At 44.0% G+C, this 25,471-nt stretch overlaps 1 protein-coding gene across 5 annotated transcripts in view; it reads left to right on the top strand.

Moving 5' to 3' along the window:
- LOC111863693 (torso-like protein) overlaps positions 1–25,471 on the top strand; it is a 125,900-nt gene that overhangs the window by 65,408 nt on the left and 35,021 nt on the right. For 3 of the 5 annotated variants that reach the window (XM_033751160.1, XM_023850231.2, XM_023850233.2), the window contains exon 2: positions 8,151–8,386. In XM_033751160.1, the coding sequence (XP_033607051.1) occupies positions 8,151–8,386 (236 nt within the window). Of the gene's footprint in view, positions 1–8,147; positions 8,387–25,471 lie in introns of all 5 variants that reach the window. The other 2 variants (XM_023850230.2, XM_023850232.2) reach the window with 1 other exon arrangement.

Here is a 25,471-nt window from a genome sequence, read left to right as displayed (position 1 = left end):
GGGGGGGGGGCGTCATCCATAGCTCAACATGTCACAATATCAAATTTTTGGTTAGAAGGCCTATGGGACGGAAAGAATCTCCTTGTAGGATACAGACATAAGTCCTAGGATAATACGAGTACTAACAAGTTAGGAAATGTAGGCATACCCTAAAAATTTTGAAGTGTTCTCTCACTTTTGTTTAATTGTCTCGGAAAATGCAAGCCTTATGGGCGAAATGTTTTGGACATAAAACGTGACATTCGGTTTTAGGCGCTCTTTACAAGGTAAAAATTATCATCTTATGTGTAAGACCACAGGGAAGACCAAGGCGTAGGTGGGTGGACAATATCAGAATGGATCTTAGAGAGAGAGGATGGGATGGTATGGATTGGATAAATCTGGCTCAGGATAGGGACCAGTGGAGGGCTCTCGTGAACATGGTAATGAACCTTCGGGTTCCATAAAATGCTGGGAAATTCTTGAGTAGCTGCAGAATTGGCGGCTCCTCAAGATGGGCTCAGCTCCATGAGTAAGTACTCGTAAGTATGTGTAAGTCGTATCTACCTGTCTGTGACCTTGTGTCAGGGCCTAAATAGTTGGACAGATTTTCACAGAATTCTGTGTAGGAGGCGTCCGATAAGCTCACTGATAATGTGCGAGTTAGTCGTGGTTCTCACCATCACCGCTTACACACGGTGGGCTATGACTCCTAGAGTGACCGGTGCTCCCACCTCTCCGGCTCTTACTCCGTATGCAGCCTCTTCTTCTGCTTCGGAGGGGGCCGATCCCTCCACAGGTTCCAGTTCCTCATTTTCCGTGACCCGCTGGACATTCCGATTGCTTACTTTATGAATTCCAGACCAGCTAATTAGCTAACTAGCCAGTTGACTAATTAATAGATCATCATCATCAGTAATCTGTCAGACGACAGGTCCACAGTCTCTTCCAAAACAGTTCCTCCACTTAATTCGATCTAGAGCTTTCTCCTTCAAATAAAAATATCCTCCTCTGTCCCCAAGGTCATCCAGCATCTTCTTACGTCCTCTTCCTCGTCTTCTGGTCACTTCTATCCTCCCCTCTATCTTCGCATACATGGTATCTCTGTTTTTGGAAAGAGACTATCCAGGAAAAGTGATAATGTGGTAGTTTTTCCATTTGCTTTCCACATCGCAGTACAACAGCCGTTCAAACCACTTTGGTCACGCCTGTTGCTATACGAACTTGAACCATCTCGAGCATCATTTGCTCTGTGCTTCAAGTCGCTGCTGATCACGCTGCAGCTAGATTAGAAACCATTTAGAAAATATGCCAAGTATCTGGCAAACTTGTTTCTAGGTAATGATCTAACAAACTAGATAGCTTTGCAAACTAAGGAATTAACTAACTACCTTAGCGTAGCTAAGTGAGTAACCAGGTAGTAACTGCGTTGCTAATTTGGCAGTGCAAGGAATTGCTTAAGAAATTATATAATGTATCAAGAGACTCATGCTGCTGTATAACGACAAGATTAATCTGCATCGCCACAACATGTCTTCAGTGGATCCCCTTCCTGGACCACTTCAGTCCAGTCCATATGTTCAAAAATATTTCTCTTACACAAATTTTAATATTGTAGCGTGTTTGGCTACTGAAGACGCCGTTCGGATTAATTTGTTCTGTTAACCACTTACTACAATTACTTATAACACTGTTACTGATTTACACAATTCACAGTCACTACATGTTAATCTCCTCACGACGAACTTTCCGTGGCTGTCTTCCACCGAGAACTCTTTCACTGTCACTTAAACACTCACAGATACTCCTGATTACTCCCAAATACTGACAAATACTGACTTCTGTTCAAGTCGAAGTCACATTGCGACTGACGGTCAGTCAGTCAGTCAGTAAGTCTTGGTTTCGAGCCCCATGTGGGGCTCATGACCAGATATTTATTACTGTTTGACAGTTACGGTCTTGATTTTGTCTGGCGCCCTCTCTGACAAGAGGACGGGTCTGTCTTTTGTATATGCTGCTGGCCCTTGTCAGCGCAGTCTTTCTTGGGTCCGAGTCCCATGGGACGCGTGACCATATTTTACTGTCTCAGATTTGAATCTTCCCTTTTCGTCGCCTCTTACGACTCGCAGCGTCACGGTGGAAGCATTCGACTCTGAGTTCTGTTTTGTCTGTAACTGTCGTTATATAGCCACCGCACTGACCATCCAGAAAACAGCATATATTTTTGGAACGTGTTTACCGACCGATTGCATAGCAACGGTCGCGGCACGGACTCCACAGAAAACTCCGTACTCCCACTGTTGCCTTGCGTGTATTCGGTCGCGAGGTGTTTAACAGTCAGTTACCTAGCAACGCTGTGTCCATCCACGTTACATTATCAACCTTCTACATACATCTAAGCCTCCCAGGTGATTTCTTCCCATGAGATTACTATGCATGCATATGAGAGATTTTGCAGAAAAAATCTTGTGAAGTTTTTTCACACTATTAAACATTGATTAATATGCCACAGTCTATGTTTACTGCATTTTGGAATGAATAATTAGGTATAAAATGTAAAGCTGTTCTTATGCTTAATTAACTAAGCAACACGCCATGAAAACAAATGGGGGCGTGCAAATATAGCTATACCATTCTTGATCTCAGCACTAGATGGATGTGAGTGACAGCTTTATGCCCCTGCATCATTCAGTTGGAAAACTTAAAAATTTACGTGACCTAGGATTAAAGTTTTAACTAAAAGACATTTTAACAAATTGGGGCAAAACACAACAGAAGCGGTTGTCATTACAGTCTGGACTTTCCATGCAATGATTGAATCATGCATAGCCTAGACATGCAGAAACTGTGAACGCTGGCTATAGTATAGATAATATACTAATATATTAAATAATAGATAATATAGATAATATAAATAAATGAAATGAAATAATAAGAATTTCCGGGAAGAACTAACGGCATAACATAGCATAGGATAGTAGGAAATTGCTGGTGGCCTTTGCCGAAACACTTATTCGAGGTTTCGGGCTCCGTTGGGATTCACGACCAAAATTCTGTTCGTTCCAAGACCTTTTATGTGTTTAGAAATATTGTCACCAATTCGATAAGCGGGCGGGGGTGAGGGGTGGGGTGGTATTTCAGACATGATGCCACATTTGTTGCATCCAGAACTAATCGCCTACCAGTCAGGGTCAGAGTCACTTTGCGACTGGCTGTTTCCCGCCAATCAGTTCGTCTCCGTGACAATCACAACCAATATTTTTCCTACTGAACACTTACGGTTATAATCCTTATGTAACATCCTCTCTCACGAGAGAATTGGTCTATAGTTTACAGTTGCTGATGGACCTCGCCAGCTCAGTCATTCTCGGGTCCGAGTCCCGCGGGACTCATGATCAGATTTTACTGTCTCAGATTCGAGACTCTGGAGGACCAGGTTCCCGTATTTGCATTCCCCAGGAACAGGGTGGCCCAGTTATACCCCCAGGCACTGGGTTCCGTTTTCGTCTCTTCCTACGACTCGCAGGGCTACGGTGGAAGTATTCGAACCAGCCTCCACATGGGGTTAATGGCCTACCAAGTCCAAGTCACATTGCGACTGACGGTCAGTCAGTAAGTCTTGGTATCGAGCACCCTCCTGGGGCTCATGACCAGATATTTATGGCTCCTCGACTGTTACCGTCTTGTTTCTGTGGAGCGCCCTCTCTGACGAGAGGACGGGTCTGTATTTTGCATATGCTGCTGGTCCTTGCAAGTGCAGTGTTTCTCGGGTCCTAGTCCCTTGGGACTTGCGACAATATTTTACTGTCTCACATTTGAGACTTCCCTTTTCGTCGCCTCCTACTACTCGCAGGGTCATGGTGGAGGTATTCGACCCCGCCTCCACACGGGGTTAATGGCCTACCGGTACATTACTTTCACTACATACTGAGTATTTGATACTACACGGACCGCATAGAAAATCCGCGTCCAACAGTTCTCCTCTCATATGTGTATTCGTTACTGCGGAAACGTGTTTACAGAGCCGTTGCCTAGCAAAGAGCCTCTATTCTGACTCAAATATTCAGGCTTATTGAAGGGAACACAGCCACACAGAAAGCAAAGTGATCCTATAAGCCTACTTTTATTTTTAAAAAACAGGGTAAGTAAGTTAATAATAATAGATGGCAATAAATTTTATACAGTCTGGTTATTGCAAACAGCTCGAAACATGGCCACGATAATTGAGAACTGCATATAATTAATTCCCCCCTCGTTGGTGTCTCCACCTTATCGTGGTGGGGGGTTTGAGTATGCCAAGGACCCTGAGAGCTATACCAGCGGTAGCGTAGCTACTGGCAGGGCCTCCCTTGCTGGACAGGTCAAAGGGTAGGCATCAGACGAAGAGAGACACCAAAAACTGATGCCCGAAGCAGCGTCATCAGCAGCGACTTGAAGCACAGAGCAAATGATGCTCGAGATGGTTCAAGTTCGTATAGCAACAGGCGTGACCAGAGTGGTTTGAACGGCTGCTGTACTGCGATGTGGAAAGCAAATGGAAAAACTACCACATTATCACTTTTCCTGGATAGTCTCTTTCCAAAAACAGAAGATCGCATTAAGTGGAGGAACTGTTTTGGAAGAGACTGTGGACCTGTCGTCTGACAGATTACTGATGGATGGATGGATAATTAATTCATCGGTATACAGTAGTTCTGTTGACGGAACATTTGTTATGCATGAGTCAAGACAATACAGCATAACAGCCCGATACACTATTTCGTACTCATTATATCGTGGCAAGACGCCTGAAAGTAGGAATAGTGGAGCCGGAGGTTGCTAGGCAACAGCTCGGCAAACACGTTTACGCGGCAGGGGATACGCACGTAACAATAGAGGAACTGTTGGAAACGGTGTTTTCTATGTGGTACGAGCCAAAGTTATATACCAGCGGGAAGTCGTTAGTAGAAACCGTTGCAGAGCAACGACTAATGAAGACATAGCACAATGGGGAAATTTAGAATGTTCTGTAGATGTTGGTAGAGGGTGTAAGAGTGTGTAAGAGTGCGTAGAACAGTGAAAGTGAAGTAAGTATTTGCAGTTACGAATTTCGGGCATTCAGTAAATTCAGTATTCAGTTCAAACCTTGCTTCTAGTCGCTTAACACATGCAAGTGTTCTTCCCCCAGAGAAACATGGGTCAGAGTAAACACACACACACACGTATATACATGTATTTATATCTATCTATCTATCTATCTATCTATCTATCTATCTATCTATCTATCTATCTATCTATCTATCTATCTATCTATCTATATATATATATATATATATATAAGCTAAGGTAAGAAACGTAAAATTGTCCCTGAGCTTAACTAATTAAGCACTACGCCATGAAGGGGTATGGAGGAGTGGATGTATAGATCAACATTTTCTTGACGTCTGCACTAGCTGGAGGTGAGTGGTCAGCTTCACTCCCCGGCCGCTTTACTGCTGAGGAAAGAGCACTCTGTACCCACTGGACAGGAGGCTTGGTGGACCCCAGAGCAGGTCTGGATGACGCGGAGAAGAAAAAATTCTTGACCCTACCGGGACTCGAACTCCGACCCCTCGGTCGTCCAGCCCGTAGCCAGTCGCTATACCGACTACTCTATCCCGGCTCCGCATATATATCTTTATTATATAAATAAAAATGTAAATGTTCGTTTGAGTCTTACCTAAGATCTCCGAAACTTCTTCACCGATCGCTTCGAAATTTTGACACAACGTTGCATTCGAACACGTGCGAGCTATCATATACCTATTATATAGATGTCACACCCGTGACAGGTAAAAACATGTAAAAGTATTAATTGTTTTCAATATAATATACTGTAACGTGTTATACGTCTTCCATCGAATACCAAGAGATCGTTGCCTAGGAATAACCGTGGCAACGAACTGTTGAAACTGCGGAAATAATGCACTTCTGCGGCAACGAGCACAGAACACGTGAAATGGAACCCTGGGCGAAAGTACCCTCTATTGCGTCCGAAACCGGGTTATAATAGTCCAGCTCCGAAGAATTTTTCGGTGATACTGGACGTGATAATAATTGTACTCGAGACGTGCGTGGAAGTTATTTCGTAAGTATAGTTTATTTTTCATTGTTTTTCTTTTCGTTTTCTAAGAACAGGCTTAGGTCGTCGTATTCGCGGAGTGGAAGCAATGCGTCGAGTAATTTCAAATGAAACTGGGGAAGAACGTGCAGACTGAGCCACAGCAAGGCGTGGCCGGGCACAGCTGGTATATGTGTGTGTGTGTGTGTGTGTAAAAATATTTAGTATTTTTTACAGAACTCGGGAAAATATAAAATCTGAAGTGTATAGAAGCCATCCATGAATTTAATAGGTCCATAATTTGATTACGCATATTTTATTGACTTGTTACTGTCGATTACGAAATATATGAATTTTGTCAAATTGCATGGGACTTATTCGCTATCTTTGTACTTATTGTAATAGGATTTGATACTGTCTCATATCCTGGTAACGCGACAAGTAATTAATGGGTTCTCTGGATTTATGAATCGATTTATTGGATATTTACCAGGCGAACTACAATTAGTTGTAACACAGTTTTACTGTAACTATAACACTTCGTAACTACGAACAATGATAACACTCTAAAGGTTACTGTAACTACACCACTAAAATAAAAACTTCACTTCTGACTTCTTTTTCTGTCTTGTGTTGAATTATGTCTTCTGTCTTATTCTGTACTCAACTAATCTGTTGGTCAGTTCTCACCCTGAGGTAGGTTCTGGTCGAACCGTATGGAAACCACCTCCGTCAACAGTAGAGTTATCGCATTCTTCGCTGTTGCTGAGCTTTGGAGGTTCGTTGCAGTGTGAACGGAAACGTTTCTATATGCGTTGCCTAGGAATCGACGTGACTCTGTATGCAATACATTGCTGCTTCAGTAGTATTCGTTGCTATGGAAACGTGCTCCAACAATTCGCCGTCCAGCAGCGGCGCCTTCCGTGTTGGCACAGGAACGTGCTTAGCGATGGGCAGATTGCAGCCTTCAGGCGTCATGTCACAATATTCTCACAGTGGTTGTTAAGAAGAGTTCTGTCTTCTTAACTCTAATGTCGTGTAGTCAGTTGAATGTCAGCTGATGTTTCGGAGGAACATTTCACCTCCATCTTCAGCACTTCTTGCCACATGCATTCATGCTTGTCTCTTGCTTGGCTTATTCTTAGACTCTGAAGATGGAGGCGATATGTTCCTCCCAAACGTCGGTTGACTTAACGGATTACACGGCGTTATATCCAAGATACATTCGAGATTCTCACAGCGGTCACTATGAAGAGTACTATTTAGTGGGATGTGACGCCGTGCAGCCCGGTAGAAGTTCACCGACGTTTCAGAGGAACACATTGCCTATATATTCAGGGTTTATGAATAAGCCAAACAAGCATGCAGTAAGTCAATGCTTGTTGGTTGTTTTTTGCCGGTGGCGTGCTTGCCTTATTCGTCGATATTGAAGATGGAGTCAGCACATTCCTCGTACACGTCGGTGGGCATCTACAAGACTGCATGGTGCCATATATTTTGACTCTGCCGTATGATATTTCTCTTCTTGAGCTAGTCACTTAATTCCTTCCTAACAACATGAACCTGAAGGTCTGTCCGCAACGTTTCAGTCTTTCGACATTAAAACATATAAAAACTAAAACTAAAATCTAAACTCCGTTGTCTTAGTCCGCAAGCGAACTATACCGACCGAGCGACCGCCGCTTGTCGGCGAAGTTAGTGTCAGCTTTAGTGGATAGACTGTGTCGCGTGGTCATCGCCATGGCCGTTAAACTCGGTTTTCNTAATAATAATAATAATAATAATAATAATAATAATAATAAAATAACCACGATTGTATAAAACGAACAGATGTTAATTTTATAAAAACGCCAGTTATTATTCATAATTGTCAGTCGATCACTATAACCATAATATATATGTTTATAGTATGTGTTCGGCATTGATGCAACAATACTAGCAAATTCGGGAGCGGCGAGGAAGTAAGTTGTACAAAGTATAATAAAAGAGACTGTTTGGGAGCCGTTGCTTGTGCTGGCTCATGACGTGACAGCGCTCCAAGGCCGCCCGCCAGCCGTGTTACGACTGACGATGGAACTGTTTGTTGCAGCAGAAGACGCAGAGCCGTGGGAGCGCGATGTGGGGCCGGGCGGTGCTGGTGGTGTTAGCCGCCGTTGTCGCCGCGTGCGGCCCCATGGCTGGCCAGCAGCAACAGCAGCTGCCGCACCTCGGCGGTGCCATCAACCTCTTCAGTCGCTATGGGTACCTGAGCATCAGCATGCGTGTGGTGCCGCGGGAAGACAAGGATCTCACCTGGATCTTCCGGGAGCCCACTGTGGACATCTTCAGGTTAGACAGTGATCTGTTGTGCGTATTGCCGCCACATCAACAGTGAAGAGACGTAACTTGTACGTAGATTACGCACGTCTCGAATGTGGAACCGTGTAGTTTGTAGATCGGTTCCTACGTTTCGGAGGAACCAGGAGTAATTAATATAGAAGAATGAACCCTGATGATGAAGGAAGTAGGTTCCTCCGAATCGTTGACACCAGTCTACACGGAGTCACATTCCAGAAGACCTTAATTTTGAAACAGTGAACCTCAATTTCCACAGCTTTCGCATGGTTGAATCTTACGTTACTTAAAGACACAATTTCAGAGGCAGAGGTTAACGTAGCATGGGTGGAAGCAATATTTATGCGACTGCACAATAATAAGAAAATATGTCTCCGTACTTAAGCACTACTCTATCAGGGCATAAAGAGTTCTCACTTTCCGAACACTTTACCCGGGAGGAAAGAAACACACGTACCTCTTTGATCCATTAAAGTAAAAGTAAAGCTATCCCTGTAACAGGCCGTGAAGGTCCATAGGGTTGAGGGTCCCACATTATCTAGACCAGGCATGTCCAACTTCAAAGAGGTTGTGATCGACTCTTTAGTGTCAAAACTGCCAGTGATCTANAACACGACGCATTGTTTGTTGTAAAAGCAATATACATTGAAAGTACAGACTACTTTAATACGCACTTTCCCTTCAAAATCTGAGTATAATCATATTATATTGCAAGTGAATTTACATGCTTTTAACGTATAATTTCCTTATAGGCCTATGAGATCGACGAAAAATCGTCCCGCGATCGACGTGTTGGATATGCCTGATCTAGACAATCGGCTCAAAGATGGCGGTAAGGTTGTCAGCCTTACGCGCCGGCCGCGCTTTGCTCCCCAGGAAAATTATTTAATTAATTCCTGGTACTCATTTCTGTTAGAGGTTGAGTCGACCCCAGGGCCATAGTGCGGCTGGAAGGATTAGGTCAATTGAAAAAATCCAATGACCTCATCGGGACTTGAACCCGCGACCTTCCGGCTTGTAGCATAGTGCCTCGACCAACTACGCTACGGCGTCGCCCCTTTTGATCCATGAATGCTGAATAATTATAAGACTTGGAGGAGACGATTATAGCCAATATCAAGGAACTGTTGTGACATTCCTGTCAAAAGATTCAGGAAAATCGAGAAAATGTTCACTCAGAAGAGCTTCTTATACAGTCGAGATTCGAACCACATGCCCCCAATTGCAAGTCAGAATCTGTATCCCCGAAAGGAGTTAACTGTGTCGTAAGGGTGAAAGTGACGCCGTACTGTTGTCAGTGTAGGGGTGTAACTGTCGGATTGTACTGAGAACCGTATATTTTCTGTTTGGTTCGTTTGTTAGTTACGTATTCTCTTAACAAGATGATAGTGTCCTGTAGGTTGTAACGCCACGTACTCTGATTCTACCAGATCACTGTTACATCGTCAAAACTCGCAGTAATTTTAGTTAGTCAGTAAATTAATCAGTGAGATAGATTGCCAGTTGTAAATTATATTAATCAGTTGGTTCATTAACTAGTTAGTTAGCCACACAGTTTATTACTTGGTCAATCGGTTAGTTGAAAGTGCGTCATATTGCCGCTTCCGAAACGTCGTTTGTTTATCGTTTTCAATATACGTATTCAACAGTTGCACTCCTTCCCTAGGACAGACGGACATGCAGTCTGTGTATTGTTTAATGGCAAACGGAAAATAGTGGACTGCTTTCCAGTTTTTTAAAAGCGGCTCGTTGCACTGTTATGTACATATCGCAAATTATTTATTTAACTGTTTACTTATGCCAAAGTTTCCTCAAACACTGTTGTAGCTTCTTTATTTTAATGCTAGTGGGGTGGGACTAAGTCCCTTGTACTGCGGCCACTTCTGGCCTATTGTACCAGCCCCAGATGATAGGTGAGGGTGATTGTGGAGCAATTGGTGGAATGAATATTGGCAGGGGAAACCGAAGTACTTGGAGAAAACCTGCCCCCACCACAAATCCCACTTGACCAGACCCGGGATCGAACCCGGGCCGCCGCGGTGGGAAGCCAGCGACTAACCGCTTGAGCTATGGCGCGGCCCTCCTGTTTGTAGCTTACTTTCCTTTGATACTGCACAGATCGCCTAGAAGAGGAAAGAATTATGGGGGTACACAGACACACAGCAAATGTGATCTCTTAAGCCTCCATTTTTTTTCAGAATAATGAAAGTAGGCTTATGAGATCACCTCTCTATATGTGTCTGTATATGTTTCCCCTCTATCGTTTCTAGGCAACGGCTCGGTAAACAGGTTTCCGCGGTAACGAATACCCAGGCAACAATAGAATAAATATTGGTTGTGCCGTTTTATATGCGGTCCGTGTTCCAGAGCTTCCTGTTTATGTATTGTTTTCCATCTCGACTGCAAACGAATGTGACTATGCCCTCCTCTGTAATTTTTAAATAATGTTGATGAAACTTGGATCAAACATCATGCCATTAGGGACTGTCCAACATTTATAGAGGAGGGCAAATATGTCTATAGACATGATATCCATAATTAGAAATTATGCTGGCGCCCTTAGCCACGATACGGAGTTCGATTCCTTATTAATGACGGATGGGTGGGTCTCTTAGCATGTGCGGTCAGAAAGACATATCAAAACAAGAAGCGAATTCATAAGGCCAAGTAGCTTAAACATGGTTTCTTACACTGCGAATCACGACCCCCGAAGGGCTCGCGGCCTACTTCAAGTGGGGTCGTCGAATTCTCAGCGACTGTTTAAAATACAGCGTATCCACGTAGAGTTCCGGCAGAGTCAGTAAGATGTAATGTAGGAGCTTTCGAAGGACGCAGCTGTGGCCTGTGAAACAATTCGCGAATTTCGCCCGTGACCGTACAAGAATATTTTACAGCCTACTTTAGGTGTAAGACTTCATTTAGGTTCCTGCTGTCACCATATAATTGTTAGGGATGTGCAACAATGGACAGAACTGCATTTTTCGTTGACGGCAGAGATGAACGGTCCCGTAAACTTCTGTATTAATGTCGAGGGTCCCGGTATCGTGAAGTTCGAGAACCCCTGACTTAGGGCATTACCCTTTACTCTCTGAGAAGCAGCGTTGGCATAGCCCATGCATGTGAGTTTAGCGTGCTAATGGCATGTACACGAGAAGTTCATTTTAGTGTCTGATGCGGTCATCATTTTCACGAAGAAACTGTAAACATGAGACATCCATCTTCAGGAGGTCCTCACGGCTTGACTGAGTGCCGCTATATTCTGGTAGAAGATTCGCAGTAGTTCCAGGAAGCTTGTTGCACTCAGTTTCTAATGTGTACCCTGCTTCTACATGGGTAACATTCTGACAGACTGGACGGTATCACGTCCCGTAAGCCAGTAATCTTCCACCATTTCTGTTTTAAGGATTTTTCGTTTATCGTGTTACCCACAGAAAGACAGATAAAAGTGGACCTTCGTTTACAGTGGAGGAATTGTTACTTTATTCAGAATTACTTTGTTTTGGACTTTGTCCATCATCCGGTATTCTGGAAACTAGAAAACACAACGTTTCCGAAACTGGACCAGTGATTGAGGTTAGCTCTTTCTAAGGGACCCAACGTAATATGTATCCCCCCCCCCAATCTGAGGACGGAAACAGATCCAGTTTCCGAAACGTTGTGCTTTCTGGTTTCTAGAATACCGGCCGATAGACAAAGTCCAAAACCCTGTAATTCTGAGTACTATATACCATCGTCAGAACCTTTTAAATTCTGTTACTTTACATAGACATAGACACTAAACGTTGCAGCCGAATGGGAGGCACTATTGCTTCGTATTCCGGAGGTGCCGGGTTTTGATCTTGGACCGGGGACTGGCGGACCCAGTCTGTTTTTGTAGCTTTCCTAGGTCCCTCTAGCCACGTCCGGGATTGCAGAAGGATAAGGGATTTCCTGTGCTTAATTAATACTACAGCATTAAGACGTATGGAGGAGTGGAGGTATAGCTCCACCATTCTTGACCTAGGCACTAGATGGAAGTGAGTGGTCATCCACACTCCTTGCCCAATTTATACCTAGGGACAGAGCCACAGGTACCCGTTTTATAGGGGGCTGAATGTTCCTCAGTGCCGGTTTGGATGCTGAGGAGAAGAGAAACATTTTTGCCCCTGCCGGGAACCGCACCCTAACCGTCCAGCGCCTTGGCTGTCGCTGTACCGACTGAGCTATCCCCACTCCCGTATCCGTGATTTTACCTTAAATTAGTCTGTGACCGCTTCCTCACATATCCTGTCCGCTCTAATACACGCTAATCAGCCTGTCTGTTTCCTCTGAAGGCGCAGTCAGTAACTCGGGACGTATAGCATCGAATGGTAGGATTGCTGGGGATACTGAATTGGAAAGAGTTTGGAAGGAAGCGCTCGTGGCAAAACTCAGCCAATTAAAGCCCATTGCTGACTATACCACCTTCCTTAACGTAACATAACTCTGCAAACATCCATTGCTAGGCAACGGTTTGGTAAACAATTTTCCGCGAAGACAGTTTCTTGGTAAGCAGTCCGTTGCTAGGTTACGCAACAACAGAGGAATGTCCGTAAATATTCTCACGGCAAGGAATACAAGCAACAATAGAAGAACTGCAGTTTCTATGCGACGGCCGGTAAACAACCCTCCTTAAGAACTTGGCAACAATATAGGGGAAACTATGCTTCCTATGCGGTCCGCACCAAGCAAACTCGCGGAACAAGAGGATGTCTGTTGCCAGGCAGCGAAACTGTAAACACGCATCCTTAACAAAAGAAGAAGGTGTTTTTTTTTGTTGTCCTTTCAGACAACGTACGATATACATATAACGAAGACCTGTTGTAGCTTATATTAGCGCACAGTGCAGTGCAGGGTAAAACGTAGTTAAGAGTTTCCAGGAGAGTTTTAGTTGATTTCCGAGGTTCCAGGATGATTGAACAAAAAATGGCAAGAAGACTTAAAAGTGATGTGAAGTGCTAGTTTCTGTGTTGGGATCCGTTGCTAGGAGACGACTAGCGAAGACGGAGTATCCCAGTGCGTGTGCAACGGTGAACTGTAAATTGTGTAAATCAGCGATAGCGCTGTATTAATTGTAATTAAGAGAGAGAGAGTGTGTAACCGAAGTGCTACTGAATGCAATCATCCGAGCTAGAACCCGTTATTTTCGTCACGCTACCTCCCTACATGGGACAATATATTATTTAGAAGGATTTCTCTTACTCTGGCTTGCCTTTAAACGCTAAGTTATGATTCTGCAATTCATGTGGATGTACTGAGGAAAACTAAGAGGAACCTCAGAATAGTCGATGACCCGCCCGAGATTCGAAACTGGCACCTCCCGAAGCACTTCCGCTTAAGCCAATTTGTTTGGTGGTGATAATTGTACTATTCGATATTTTGTGATCACTGAAGTTGAGAGCCTCAATACCGACTGAGCTTTACTGACTTACCGATCATCTCGCAAATGCTTTTGCTTGGTGGTGGTGGGGATTCCTAGCCTGTCAGTAGTTAGACTGTATAGCATGGAATAGTAGGCTGATGGATGAGTGACGAATTACAAGGGGTTTGGAAGGAGTTGTCTTGTTCCGATCCAAGTGTTATCTTGGCATTTTCCAGAAGGGACAGGGGGAATACCCGAAAACCTGTCAGGATGGCCGGTGTCAGGGAGAAGACTGGGATAGAGACCTTCCCAATAATGAGTCTAGACTCTAGACTCTAGACCGTTACTACTACGTCATCCCTTTCGGTGAAATAATTATAAATAATGATGTTGTAGTGGTTAGACCCGTTACTAGGTAACAATCGCAAACAAACACGTCTCCACAGCAACGAATCAATGCGCAACAGTGGGAGTACTGTTGGAAACGGTGTTCTCTATGGTGGTCCGTGCCGAGGGATTAGAAGGAGGACGACTGGGGCAAGAATTCAGGAGTTGGAAGGGAGCCTCCATTCGGAGAGGACATGAACTCGGAAGCAACCATTCTTAGAAGCCGGTACCAGACTCTGGAGGCTGAAAAATACTTAGGGTGGGCTATAGCGATTTGTAAAGAATGGAAATTAGCGACCGCGCTATAATTAAATGTAGCGGGGTCGAATACCTCCACCGTAACCCTGCGAGTCGTAGGAGGCGACGAAATTGCAAGTCTCAAATCTGAGACAGTAAAATATGGTTCGAGTCTGCGTAAGCAAGGGCCAGCAGCATATACAAAAGACAGACCCGTCCTCTCGTCAGAGAGGGCGCCCCACGAAAACAGACCTTAAATGTCAAACAGTAAGTTTGCTGACTGACTGACTGACTGACTGGCTGACCTTCAGTCGCAATGTGACTTTGACTTTGATTTGAAAGGAAAGAGGCGATTACTTCTTCCCAGAACTCCTTGTACTTTATTATTTGCTAATGTAATAATCTGTCGTGGCCGGTCACGGTAGCCGAGCGGTCTAAGGCATGCACTGTCTTCGCTCGCTCGGAAGCCGGGATCGTGGGTTCGAATCCCACTCAGGGCATGGATGTTTGTGTGCGTCTTTCTGTGTTTATATACAGGTAGAGGCCTTGCGACGAGCTGATCACCCGCCCAAGGAGTCCTACCGAATGTGTAAGATCTATAAAAACCGAAGTGAACGGAGTTCATGGAGTTAGGCCTAGGCCCACTGGGGCTGTAGTGCCAAGGAAAAAAAATAAACTGTCGTAATTCTTTCCCATTTGCGACAGTAATGCCCCTTCTCGTATCCTACGCTGTATGAACATAAATTAAGTGTTCTTACAGATCATTTTTCCTCCACTTCCTGTTCTTGCTTCATATTTATATATTCGTTTATTAATGAAGGTGAAGCTGTCCCTGTGCTTAACTAAGCACTGCGTCATGAAAACTATGGGGGAGTGGAGGTAAGCTACAGTTCGCAAATTTTTAACGGGGGGAAACGGATAGTGGTAAGTGGTCAGCTTCACGCTCCGGCCACTTTATCCCTCTTTTCCCTCCCCGATTCCGATCGTGTAGCCAAGTCATTACACCGACTCAGTTATCACACCTCCTCCAACCAGTTTCTGTCGAGCAGAGGTAAAATTAAGGCAGGTTTCATTTCAATCCAACTTCCGTTTCAGTCGATTTTACACGTTTTCAAGATAACTATATCAGTTATGAAGGTTCTGATGGAGGATTCCTCAGTTCGATGAGGAGAGGATGGGCGGAGAAAGAATCACGTGAGCAATCTGGTTCCTTATTCTCCCTTCTCTCTCTACAGCCTGAGAGCTGTTGCACTCGTAAAACACAGTTGCTGCGGCTGCACTCACTCACTCACTCACTCACTCACTCACTCACTCACTCACTCACGGAGCTCAGCCCTTCTGGAGGAGCAACCAATTCTGCAGCTACTCAAGAACTTCCCAGCATTTTATGGAACCCGAAAGTTCATTACCGTGTTCAAGAGAGCCCTCAACTGATCCCTACCCTGAGCCAGATCAATCCAATCCATACCATCCCATTCTATCTAAGATCAATTTTAATATTGTCCACTCAACTACGCCTTGGTCTTCCCAGTGGAGTCTTTCCTTCTGACTTTCTCGCCAATATCCTATATGCATTCCCATTCTCCCTCATTCGTGCTACATGCCCAGCCCACCTCATCCTCCTTGACTTGATCATTTTAATTAAACTTGAAGAAGAGTACAAGTTATGAAGCTCCTCATTATGTAGTTTTCTTCAACCTCCCCTCACTTCACCTCTCTTCGGTCCAAATATTCTCCTCAACACCCTGTTCTCAAACACCCTTCGTCTTATGGGCGTGTAGCAGGACTAATTGACCTAGACGAATGGGAAAAAAATAAGAAGTGCAGGGGGAGGGGTGGATTAATGTAGATGCTAGTGTTGGAATGAGTGATTCGTATTGTTCTTATCACTGACTGGGTTTCACTAGATAATTGAAGCCGGTTAATTATATACAGTTATATAATAATACAGTTCGGGCTATATAGTGTCGAATAATACGATTGTTAGTAAATAATTGATAGTATTATCTACTGCAATGTGACGCAGTGCAGTCTGGGAGAGTCCACCAACTTCAGGGTCGAAGGGTAACGAGTACACACATCCAATAAGATGCAAGCACAGCTCTGTCGCGCTGCCCATCGTCACACGGAATTTGAAATTACTATGTGAAGCCATCTCGGATTAATTCAGTGTAGTATCCCAGCATTTGCCTGGAGTGACTGAGGAAGTCCATGAAGAATGTGAGTAAGCAGAGTGGGCTTTTGGGGCGAAATTTTAATTAATCCAGGAGCTTCATAATTAGAAGCAGGCGTACCACCCCTTCGACTGCGACGTTCAGTTTATTCCCTTTTGCAAACTAGAACACGTTTCACAAGGGAGCCACGTACTTTCTCCCTGGCTCCTAGACTAGTCTACTTCTCTTCGCTTGATGGAGCTATTGAGTACGAGGAATCTTCCCGGGGGTAAAGGGAGCCGGCGCGTAAGGCTGACAACTTTACTTCCATCTGTGAGCCGATTGTCTCAAGAGAATGTGGGAACCTCGACGTCTCACAACCCTATGGGCTTTCATGGCCTGTTACAGGGATAGCTTTACCTTACCTTACCCGAAACACGTTAGGTGAAGATTACAATTCAAGTGTAAAACACCAAAACTTATTTAAATCCGGTATAATTAAAATATAAAACGATAGGGAATACAACTCATATTTGTAACGCAGGACGAGATTTCGAATAAACGTCCTAAGTAATGAAAACTTGACGATCCTAACTTGATTGCTGTCTTTCGCCTTTAGAGTAACGAAAAGGTTTTTTTTTTCCTGTAAAAAGAATCGTAACAGCGACCATATTGTCAACACACGCCCAGGTTCATGGCTGTCTATTCACCGTCATACAATCGATTAGTTCCCTGGCGAGGAGAAACGGCATGCATCGTGGTTCTGCCATATCTCGGTTTTGCACCGTATTACCAGCCGGCACTCACCATCGTGTAGACATTTCGTTTCCTGTCCCTGCTAATTTGAATTCACGATAGAGAACATAGCCACGTGCTTTGTGTGTCCGTGTGCTGTTCCAGCATACGTAAGGGAGGTCCATAGTTCTTGCGTTGCATTAGCAAGCCCTGTCTCTTCGAGGAATGCATTATGTTTTGTTATTCTATAAATTACTTTTAAATTGTTCCTATCTCAACACAACAGGTATCAGAACTCACTCACACTTCACCATACAACAATCAGTTTATTAGCCTTATAATATTACAACGCGCTACATGTTTGGGCTCCTAAAAGCATCATCAACTTAACGAATTGCCCAGTGTTTTGTTGTAAATAGCCAAGTGTCGGCTCAGAGAAGAAGCCCGCAATTGGAAAACCGAGCATGTGACAGTGTTGCTGCAGGTTAGGGGAGGGCTTTCGCACATCACAGGGGGTGGGGATAGATGAATATGCAGCGGTGATGGAGTGGTGATTAACAGAGAAACATGGAAGAAAATTGAAGGAAAACTTGCTTTAGTATGTCGTCCACGACGCATCTAAGATGTTATCACCCGGCATCGAACCCACGCTCGAGAATGCGGCATCTAACCACCTGACCTATGGCATGGACTTGCGTTCTTTTCATATAGGCATACATACGTACATACATATCGGATGTTCGTCACAGTGACGGCCCGGTCTAAAGCATGAACTGTCTTCGCCCGCTCGAACACTGTGATTGTGGGTTCGAATCCCACTCAAGGTATGAATGTCTGTGTGCGTTTATTCTGTGTTTGTGTTGTTCTGCGTGTAGGTAGAGGTCTTGCGATGGGCTTATCCCCTGTCCAAGGAGACATAGGATCAAGAAACTGGAAAAACGGCCAGGGCCCAACAAAGGGCTGTAGAGCCATAATAATAATAATAATAATAATAATAATAATAATAATAATACACGTAAACAGTGGATTCAGGTTACTAGGATCACTGCTTAATTGGGGCAGCCGTTTATTTAAATTAAATACTGGAGAACAAAAGAAATGGTGAGTATAACCAGAATTTGCTTCTCTTATTGGGGACACCAAGCCGTTTAATTGGGCCAGTAGCTGCCACGTGTCATACTTATGATTACTACGTCATCAGTGAGTCACTTACTCAGTATAAATGAGCACCCAGCCAGAGTTGCTCTCGGTCTTGCAATGACTGTTTGCGAGAATAGTGTGCTGTGTGTAGTGTTTTTTTTTCATTAAAAATTTTAGATCCCTACACAATTGCCTAGGAGAGCCGTAAAGCTCGCTGACAAAATTGCCTTCATTGAAAAAATTAACAACCAACCGCCTGACACCGGTCATCGCCAACTGGCGGAGATCCCCTGAGTGTCGAAATGTGCAATTGCACGCGTTGTACAGCAGCAAGAAGAATTGCGAGATGAATGGACAGTACTCCACTGACAAGAGGGAACTTCCCAAAAATCTAAACGTGAAAGTAAGGATCCAGATGTTCACGAGACCCGCAATCAATGGTTCTCTATCGTAACTGGACGAGTTGTACGTGTCAGTGGTCCAGTGTTGAAAAGCAAATCAGAGGAGGTAGCTAGAAACCTGGGTCATCACCATTTCAAAGCAACAGATGGTTGAATGTCTCGATGGAAATTCATACAGGTTTGGGATAACATTCAAGAAGGCAGTGCTGATGCTCTAACTGCTGAACTTTCTTCAGAAATTTCGCGCGGAAGGTATCTACAATGCCGATAAAACAGATTTACTTTGTCATGCCACGCCGGAGAATTCCATAAGCAACAAACACGCAACTCTGTCTGGTTCAAAGAAATCAGTGGATCGTGTAACTGCGTCGTGCCGTTCAAACATGTCAGGAACTGATAACCGGAAGCTGTTGGTTGCTGGGAAAAGGGCTAAGCCCCGTTGCTTTAAGGGGATTAATATGGGCATTTTATCAATTCTGTACTATGCTAACAAAAATGCCCCGATCACAGCAGAAATTCATAAGAAATGGCTAATGAGTTGTGATTTGGAATTACAACGGAAATCGAGCAAAATTATACTGGTTCTTGACAACTGTGCGTCACAGCCTTACTTAGATTCTTGGAGAAATATCCGTCTGGATACACCCCGGTACAGACAATGGACATGGGGCTCACACAATTGGAAGGTGTTATATCGCGCAAAATTACTAAACTTCATCCTTGAAGCATATCAAGAAAATGTACTGACATCATCTTCAACAGTGCAAGGATTGATCTTGTACAAGCAGCACAATTTATTGGCTATAGTTGGCGAAGAGTATTTCTTTTATTGCTAGTGGGGTGGGGCTAAGTCCGCTGTACTGCAGCCACTTCTGGCCTATTGTACCAGCCCCAGGTGAGGGTGATTGTGGAGCAATTGGTGGAATGAAGATTGGCAGGAGAAACCGAAGTACTCGGAGAAAACCTGCCGCCACCACAAATCCCACTTGACCGGACCCGGGATCGAACCCGGGCCGGCGTGGTGGGAAGCCAGCAACTAACCGCTTGAGCTATGGCGCGACCTTGGCGAAGAGTAAGTACCAGGACCGTTTAGAACTGCTTTGCTCACTGGTTTTAAACATTACGACTTGGAGACTTGCGACTTCTCCATGTCGTCCAGACTGGCTCTGGGGCTCACTCGGCCTCCTATGCAATTGGTACTGGGGCTCCTTCTTCGGGGATAAAGCGGCCGGGGCGTGAAGCTGACCACTCGCATCCAACTAGTGCCGAGATCAAGAAAACATGACTCTGTACATCCACTCCCCCATACGTCTTCAAGACGTAGTGCTTAATTAGTTAAGTACAGTGACAGTGTTAAGTACAGTGAAGAGAAATTGGTTATAGATTAATAAACTTTAGTATCTGCATCCTGCTACCTATTAATGTAAGTGTAATTGTTTTTATACCTGTCAACACAAAAAAGTCGCTTCTGTAATACATAACAGTATAATAATAGTCATTTGTCGTTATAGCGCTACGACATTCTCGTATTTCAGTTCCTTAGATATCTTCAGGTGGTCATAGTTTACAAACAAATCTAAAATTACAAAAATAGTAATGCTATTGAAGTACATTTGGAATCGGCTCCATTGTTAACATGACATTGGTTGCCCTGTTTAGGGATGAACGCTACAGTAGCGAATCCACACAATAGCCTGTAAATGGCATATGTTGTTGAACCGCCTATTCCTAAACTTCCGCTGACCCTGGGCATGGGATTCAGATGGAAGGTCATATCTATGTGAAGGCAGTACAAGTCATGCGCCCCCAATATGACTAGAAAGGAACTGAAAGCCGTGAAATCTTTGTGGCTCAGCAAAGATACTGAGATTCTTGAGGCAGAGGAAAGCCATTGTCCTGCGGTGTCAGAAGTACAAGAGCCAGTTAAAGATTTTGCTAGAGCCCCTGCTGAAAGAGCTGCAGACAAAGCTGAAAGGAAAGTACAGAAAATTCTTGCTGAACACAGACCTGTTCTTCCTACTGATATAAACCCAGATTGACCCAATATCGCAGCAAGCCTCCGCGTTTATATGATCTCTCCAAGATTCACAAACCAGACACTCGTCTGAGACCTGTAGAGTTCCACTGCTTGCCCTTGCTATGTTCTTGCTGGTTTCCTTCGTATGCTACTGAGTCCTCTTGCAGGAAAATCGGAATCCTTCGTAAAAAAATCGGTCCACTTGGTGCAGTTGTTGAAACTTAATGAATCTTCAAGTCTGGATAACCTCGTCAGCTTTTATTTGTCAATATTTTCTGTATTAGTTCTTTATCTATATTGATGATGCAAATATGTTTGGCGATAGCATTAATATCATAAACAAAAACACAGAAGCACTAATTGACGCTAGTAATGAGCTTCGTCCAAAAGTAAACACAGAGAAAACTAAGTATATATTGTTACGTCACCAGAATGCAGACCAAATCATAACAGAAAGATAGCTAATATAGATCCTTCGAAAATGTGGCAAAGTTAAAATATTTTGGAAGCAGCTGGGTCCGCTCGGCACGGCGGCCACTTATTGGCCTATTGTACCTGCCCCGGGTGATTATGATGATGGAAAATTTGGTGGAATGAAGATTGGCAGGGGAAACCGAAGTACTCGAAGAAAACCCGCCCCAGCGCCACTTTGTCCACCACAAATCCCACTTTACCAGACCCGGGATCGAACCCTGGCCGCCGCGGGGGAAAGCCAGCGACTAACCGCTTGAGCTATGGCGCGGCCATTGATTCATGCGTAAATTAAGAGCAGATTGGATTCAGGCAATGTTTGTTACCATTCATTTAATAAACTTCTGTCTTCTTGTATGCTGTATGAGAACGTATATATTCCCCGTATCAGCAGTGAGGTTAGTAACTCACAGAGATCAGCATGATTTCACGGACTCTTGTTCTGTTATATATAATCATAGTTCTCGGGTTCGTATTTTGTTCCACAGATAGCGCTAGCGGTAGACATACATTGTTACAGTCTTCAGATTATTATTATGAATTGTTGTTTATCTGTTTGGTTTGTTGCGTTTATTTTCCACACTTGTTTCTCTTAGCTTCAGGTCTATACATGCATTATCACAGTTTGTACTGTTCATTTTGTTGTTTGTTGTATGGAGGTTTCGTAATGATAAACTTTTCAGGGGTGGGGTCCTTAGCCCCCACGCCAAACCCTCAGACTGGAGGACGAGGGACTGCACTTCATATGTCCCTTATCCCTGTCTCCAGAGAGTGTCGAGGTCACGAATACGTGGATCCATACATCCACTCCCCAGATATCTTCATGGCATAGTGCTTAATTGGTTAAGCACAGAGATAACTTTACTGCTGTTGCTCTTATCTCCCACTGACGAACTTCGTCTGAGCTGTACATATAGCTTTATTTTCACTGGCAGAGATTGTTCAGTGATTGATGTTATTTCTAACTAATGCACCCAGTGGAATGTGTGTCTGCCTCCCCCCCCTTCTATCCCCATCTGAGGCCGGACACAGATCCCCTTACCGGAACCTTGTGTTTTTAGAATTCCGGAGGATGGACAAGTCCAAGAGCCCCATATTCCCGAGTGTTATACACCATTATGAGAACCCTTTAGAGCAGAAAAAGTCCTTGAACAAGAAGTCCTGGGAAGAACTACTCGCCAAATTTCCTTTTATACGACTCGGACTGCAAAGAGAACGACGTCTCCAACAATTATTCTTTGCCGCGGGAACGTCTTTACCGAGTTGCTGCCTAGCAATGATACGGGGATACACACGTGTCCAACAATTATTTTATTGTTACGTGTATCAGTTGCCATGTAAATATGTTTACTGAGCCGTTGCCTAACAATGAAAGGAGGGAACACATACAAGCACACAGAGTGGTGGGAGGGATTTATGAAGTATGCCATTGGGATGGATCAGGTGCCAAGTTTCATAAGAATTGGTTCAGGCATTCAAATTTAATTGGGGGGGGGGGTCACAGACACGCAGGCATACAGACAGCACGGAGATCGCATAAACATACTTTTATTTTTTCAAAGTAAGGAAAGTAGACTAAAATATGTATAACTGTTTTGTTGTCTGTTGCAATATAACATCTCACATTCTTAGTTGCAATCGCAAAGGTAGATCTGTCCCGATGCCACACAGTGAAGGCATATACGAGGCCTGGAGACAAGGTACCACTATTTCTACCCTTCCGCACTTTATGGTAGGTGATTGGTGATGTTCACGCCCCTGTCGCTTTGCTCCTTGAATGGAGCATTGAATAGTCAGATACAGCGCTCCTCAGCAACGGTCTGACAAACACTAGAATCTGGTCATGAGCCCCAGGTGGGGCTCGACTCCAAGACGGATTGACTGATTGACCGCTGGTCGTAAAGTGACTTTTTTTTTTTTGTTTTGGATGCAAAGCTTGGAGACCCAGTACCTGATGCAGGAGAGAGAAATTCTCTCGCTGTCGGAAGTCGAATTCTGGCTTCGAGCCCCTAATTAGTCACCTTCCGATTAAACGGTCGCTACCCACTGTTTATTAACCTTTTTCTTGTGTATAAGTGTTTTAATATGAACGCATAATTGGGAGTATATGGCCCTTTCTCCCTTCTTCGCGTTTCTTCCCTAAGTCACCTTAGAAGAGGTTTGTACTCGGAGACTAACCCCTACTCAGTTAATGTTGACGGGACTTCTACTTGGGGATTGACTTGGTCCGTATTGATCAAATATAAATCCTCAGAATATTGACCTACAAATCAGACTTGCTGAGCTTGTTTCAAATTGCTCGTAGAACAAACATTTGCTGACGATATACCAAAGTACGCTTTCTTTATAAGGATGTATGGTTTTAGTTTTTTCCGTTTCGCAACGTAATGCACAAAGAAAGAAATGCAAGGAAAATAATTTATGACTATGTTCAGCACTGTACGTTTATTGTTCTGAAGCGTTTAAGTGACGTCACTGTGCCTGAACTAAATACAGATAATGTTCATAGAGGCAAACAAAACTGCATAGAACGAATTTGTAAAATGTGTGTACTCCATTTGAGATACAGTGTTCTGTGACGTGGCACATTGCAGTGTATTAGTTGGGTACCACCGTCACGGAGGAGCCTACTAACCTTCTTCAGATTAGAAATGAGTTGCTTATTCCATGCTTGAAGTGGAGGCAACCAGTTCTCTTCGAAACGACGATACCTATATCCTAGGCTACGCAGTCCCAAACCCCAGGAAAATTTCAATATTAATGTTCACCGCCGTGACAACCTCAGATCTTGAGATACACCTCAAACTGGAGGATTCTATTTGTTTCCACTCTTTTTAGAATAAGAAATACAATTGTCTCCCCATAGTAGCATTAATGAATTCTTAAAAACGTCTTTGAAGATTCCACATCGAAGCCTGGGATCGATAAAGAGCCTCTAACTTTAACACTCGATTGAAGCATTTCAGTATCAGATAGAGCCTGAAGTCCGTGACTACCAACCAATAACTCCGTGGCCTGTAGTCCGTAAGCGAACTATACCGACCGAGCGACCGCCGCTTGTAGGCGAAGTTAGTGCCAACTTTAGCGGAAAGAGGGTGTCACATGGTCAGAGCAACGGTTCCACATGGCCGTTAATCTTGGTTTTCTAGACCGGAGCCGCTATTTCCTTGAAATAGCTCCTCAGTTTCTCTCAGGAGGATGAGTGGACCCCGTTCCAGACGCACTGCTTGAGTACCAGCTAATACTAGTGAAAACCAGAAGTTCCTAAGCACACTGGACAAAACTAAGCCGGAAGTTGGGAAAAGAACTGAAACATGGGTTTCAAGGCGTAGTATCTACTGTTAATTTAATTTAAATAGTAGTTCCTTTGAGTTGACCGCCCTCTGTGGTCTAGTGGTCAGTTCTTGGCTACAGATCCAGAAATCTCGGGTTCGATTCCAGATTACCAGATTTTCTGCGAAGTAGTGGGTCTGGAACGGTGTTCACTCAGCCTCATGAGGATAACTGAGGAGCTACTTGAATGGAAAAGTAGCGGCTCCGGTCTATAAAACCGAAATTAACGGCCGTGGGGATTCGTTGCGCTGACCACGTGACATCTCTATCCGCTGAAGTTGGCACTAACTTCAGCGACAATCGGCGGTCAGTCGGTCGGTATAGTTCGCTTGCGGACTACAGGCCACGGAGTTTGTTTTTTGTTTGTTCCATTGAGTTAAATAAGATGTTATCTTCTCTGTTACAAGTTTATGTCATTACTAAAAAATGCCCCACATTCATTGTGTATATTAACAGTCCTTTGAAAAGCGACGAGAGGAAGACGTGCAAGTCGTTCTTATAAGTCTGTCCGTCCACCTGTGACCTGCTATCAGCGTCGAAGCCGTGGAAGATTTTTCTTATAATTCGACATTGAAGCTTGTGGGACAGTTCCGATTTTGGTCCATGTACGTTGTAACAAGACCGACTTTACAAAAAGTCGTAATTGAACTTTTCCTTATATGCAGCATTGACCGTAAATAAAATTGTAATGGAATTCGACACGAGAGATGCGTGCATGACGTTGTTTCGTCACTTTGATTATTAGCTATCTTGCACGATTACAAAGGCCTGTTTTATGTAAGATCAATACATAAATTCATACGTCAATTTGCACAATCATATGCA

This window comes from Cryptotermes secundus, unplaced genomic scaffold (genome assembly GCF_002891405.2).
Source record: "Cryptotermes secundus unplaced genomic scaffold, Csec_1.0 scaffold369, whole genome shotgun sequence".
Taxonomy (NCBI): domain Eukaryota; kingdom Metazoa; phylum Arthropoda; class Insecta; order Blattodea; family Kalotermitidae; genus Cryptotermes; species Cryptotermes secundus.
Note: the sequence above shows the minus strand (reverse complement) of the source record. Positions and strands in the feature narration are given on the sequence as shown.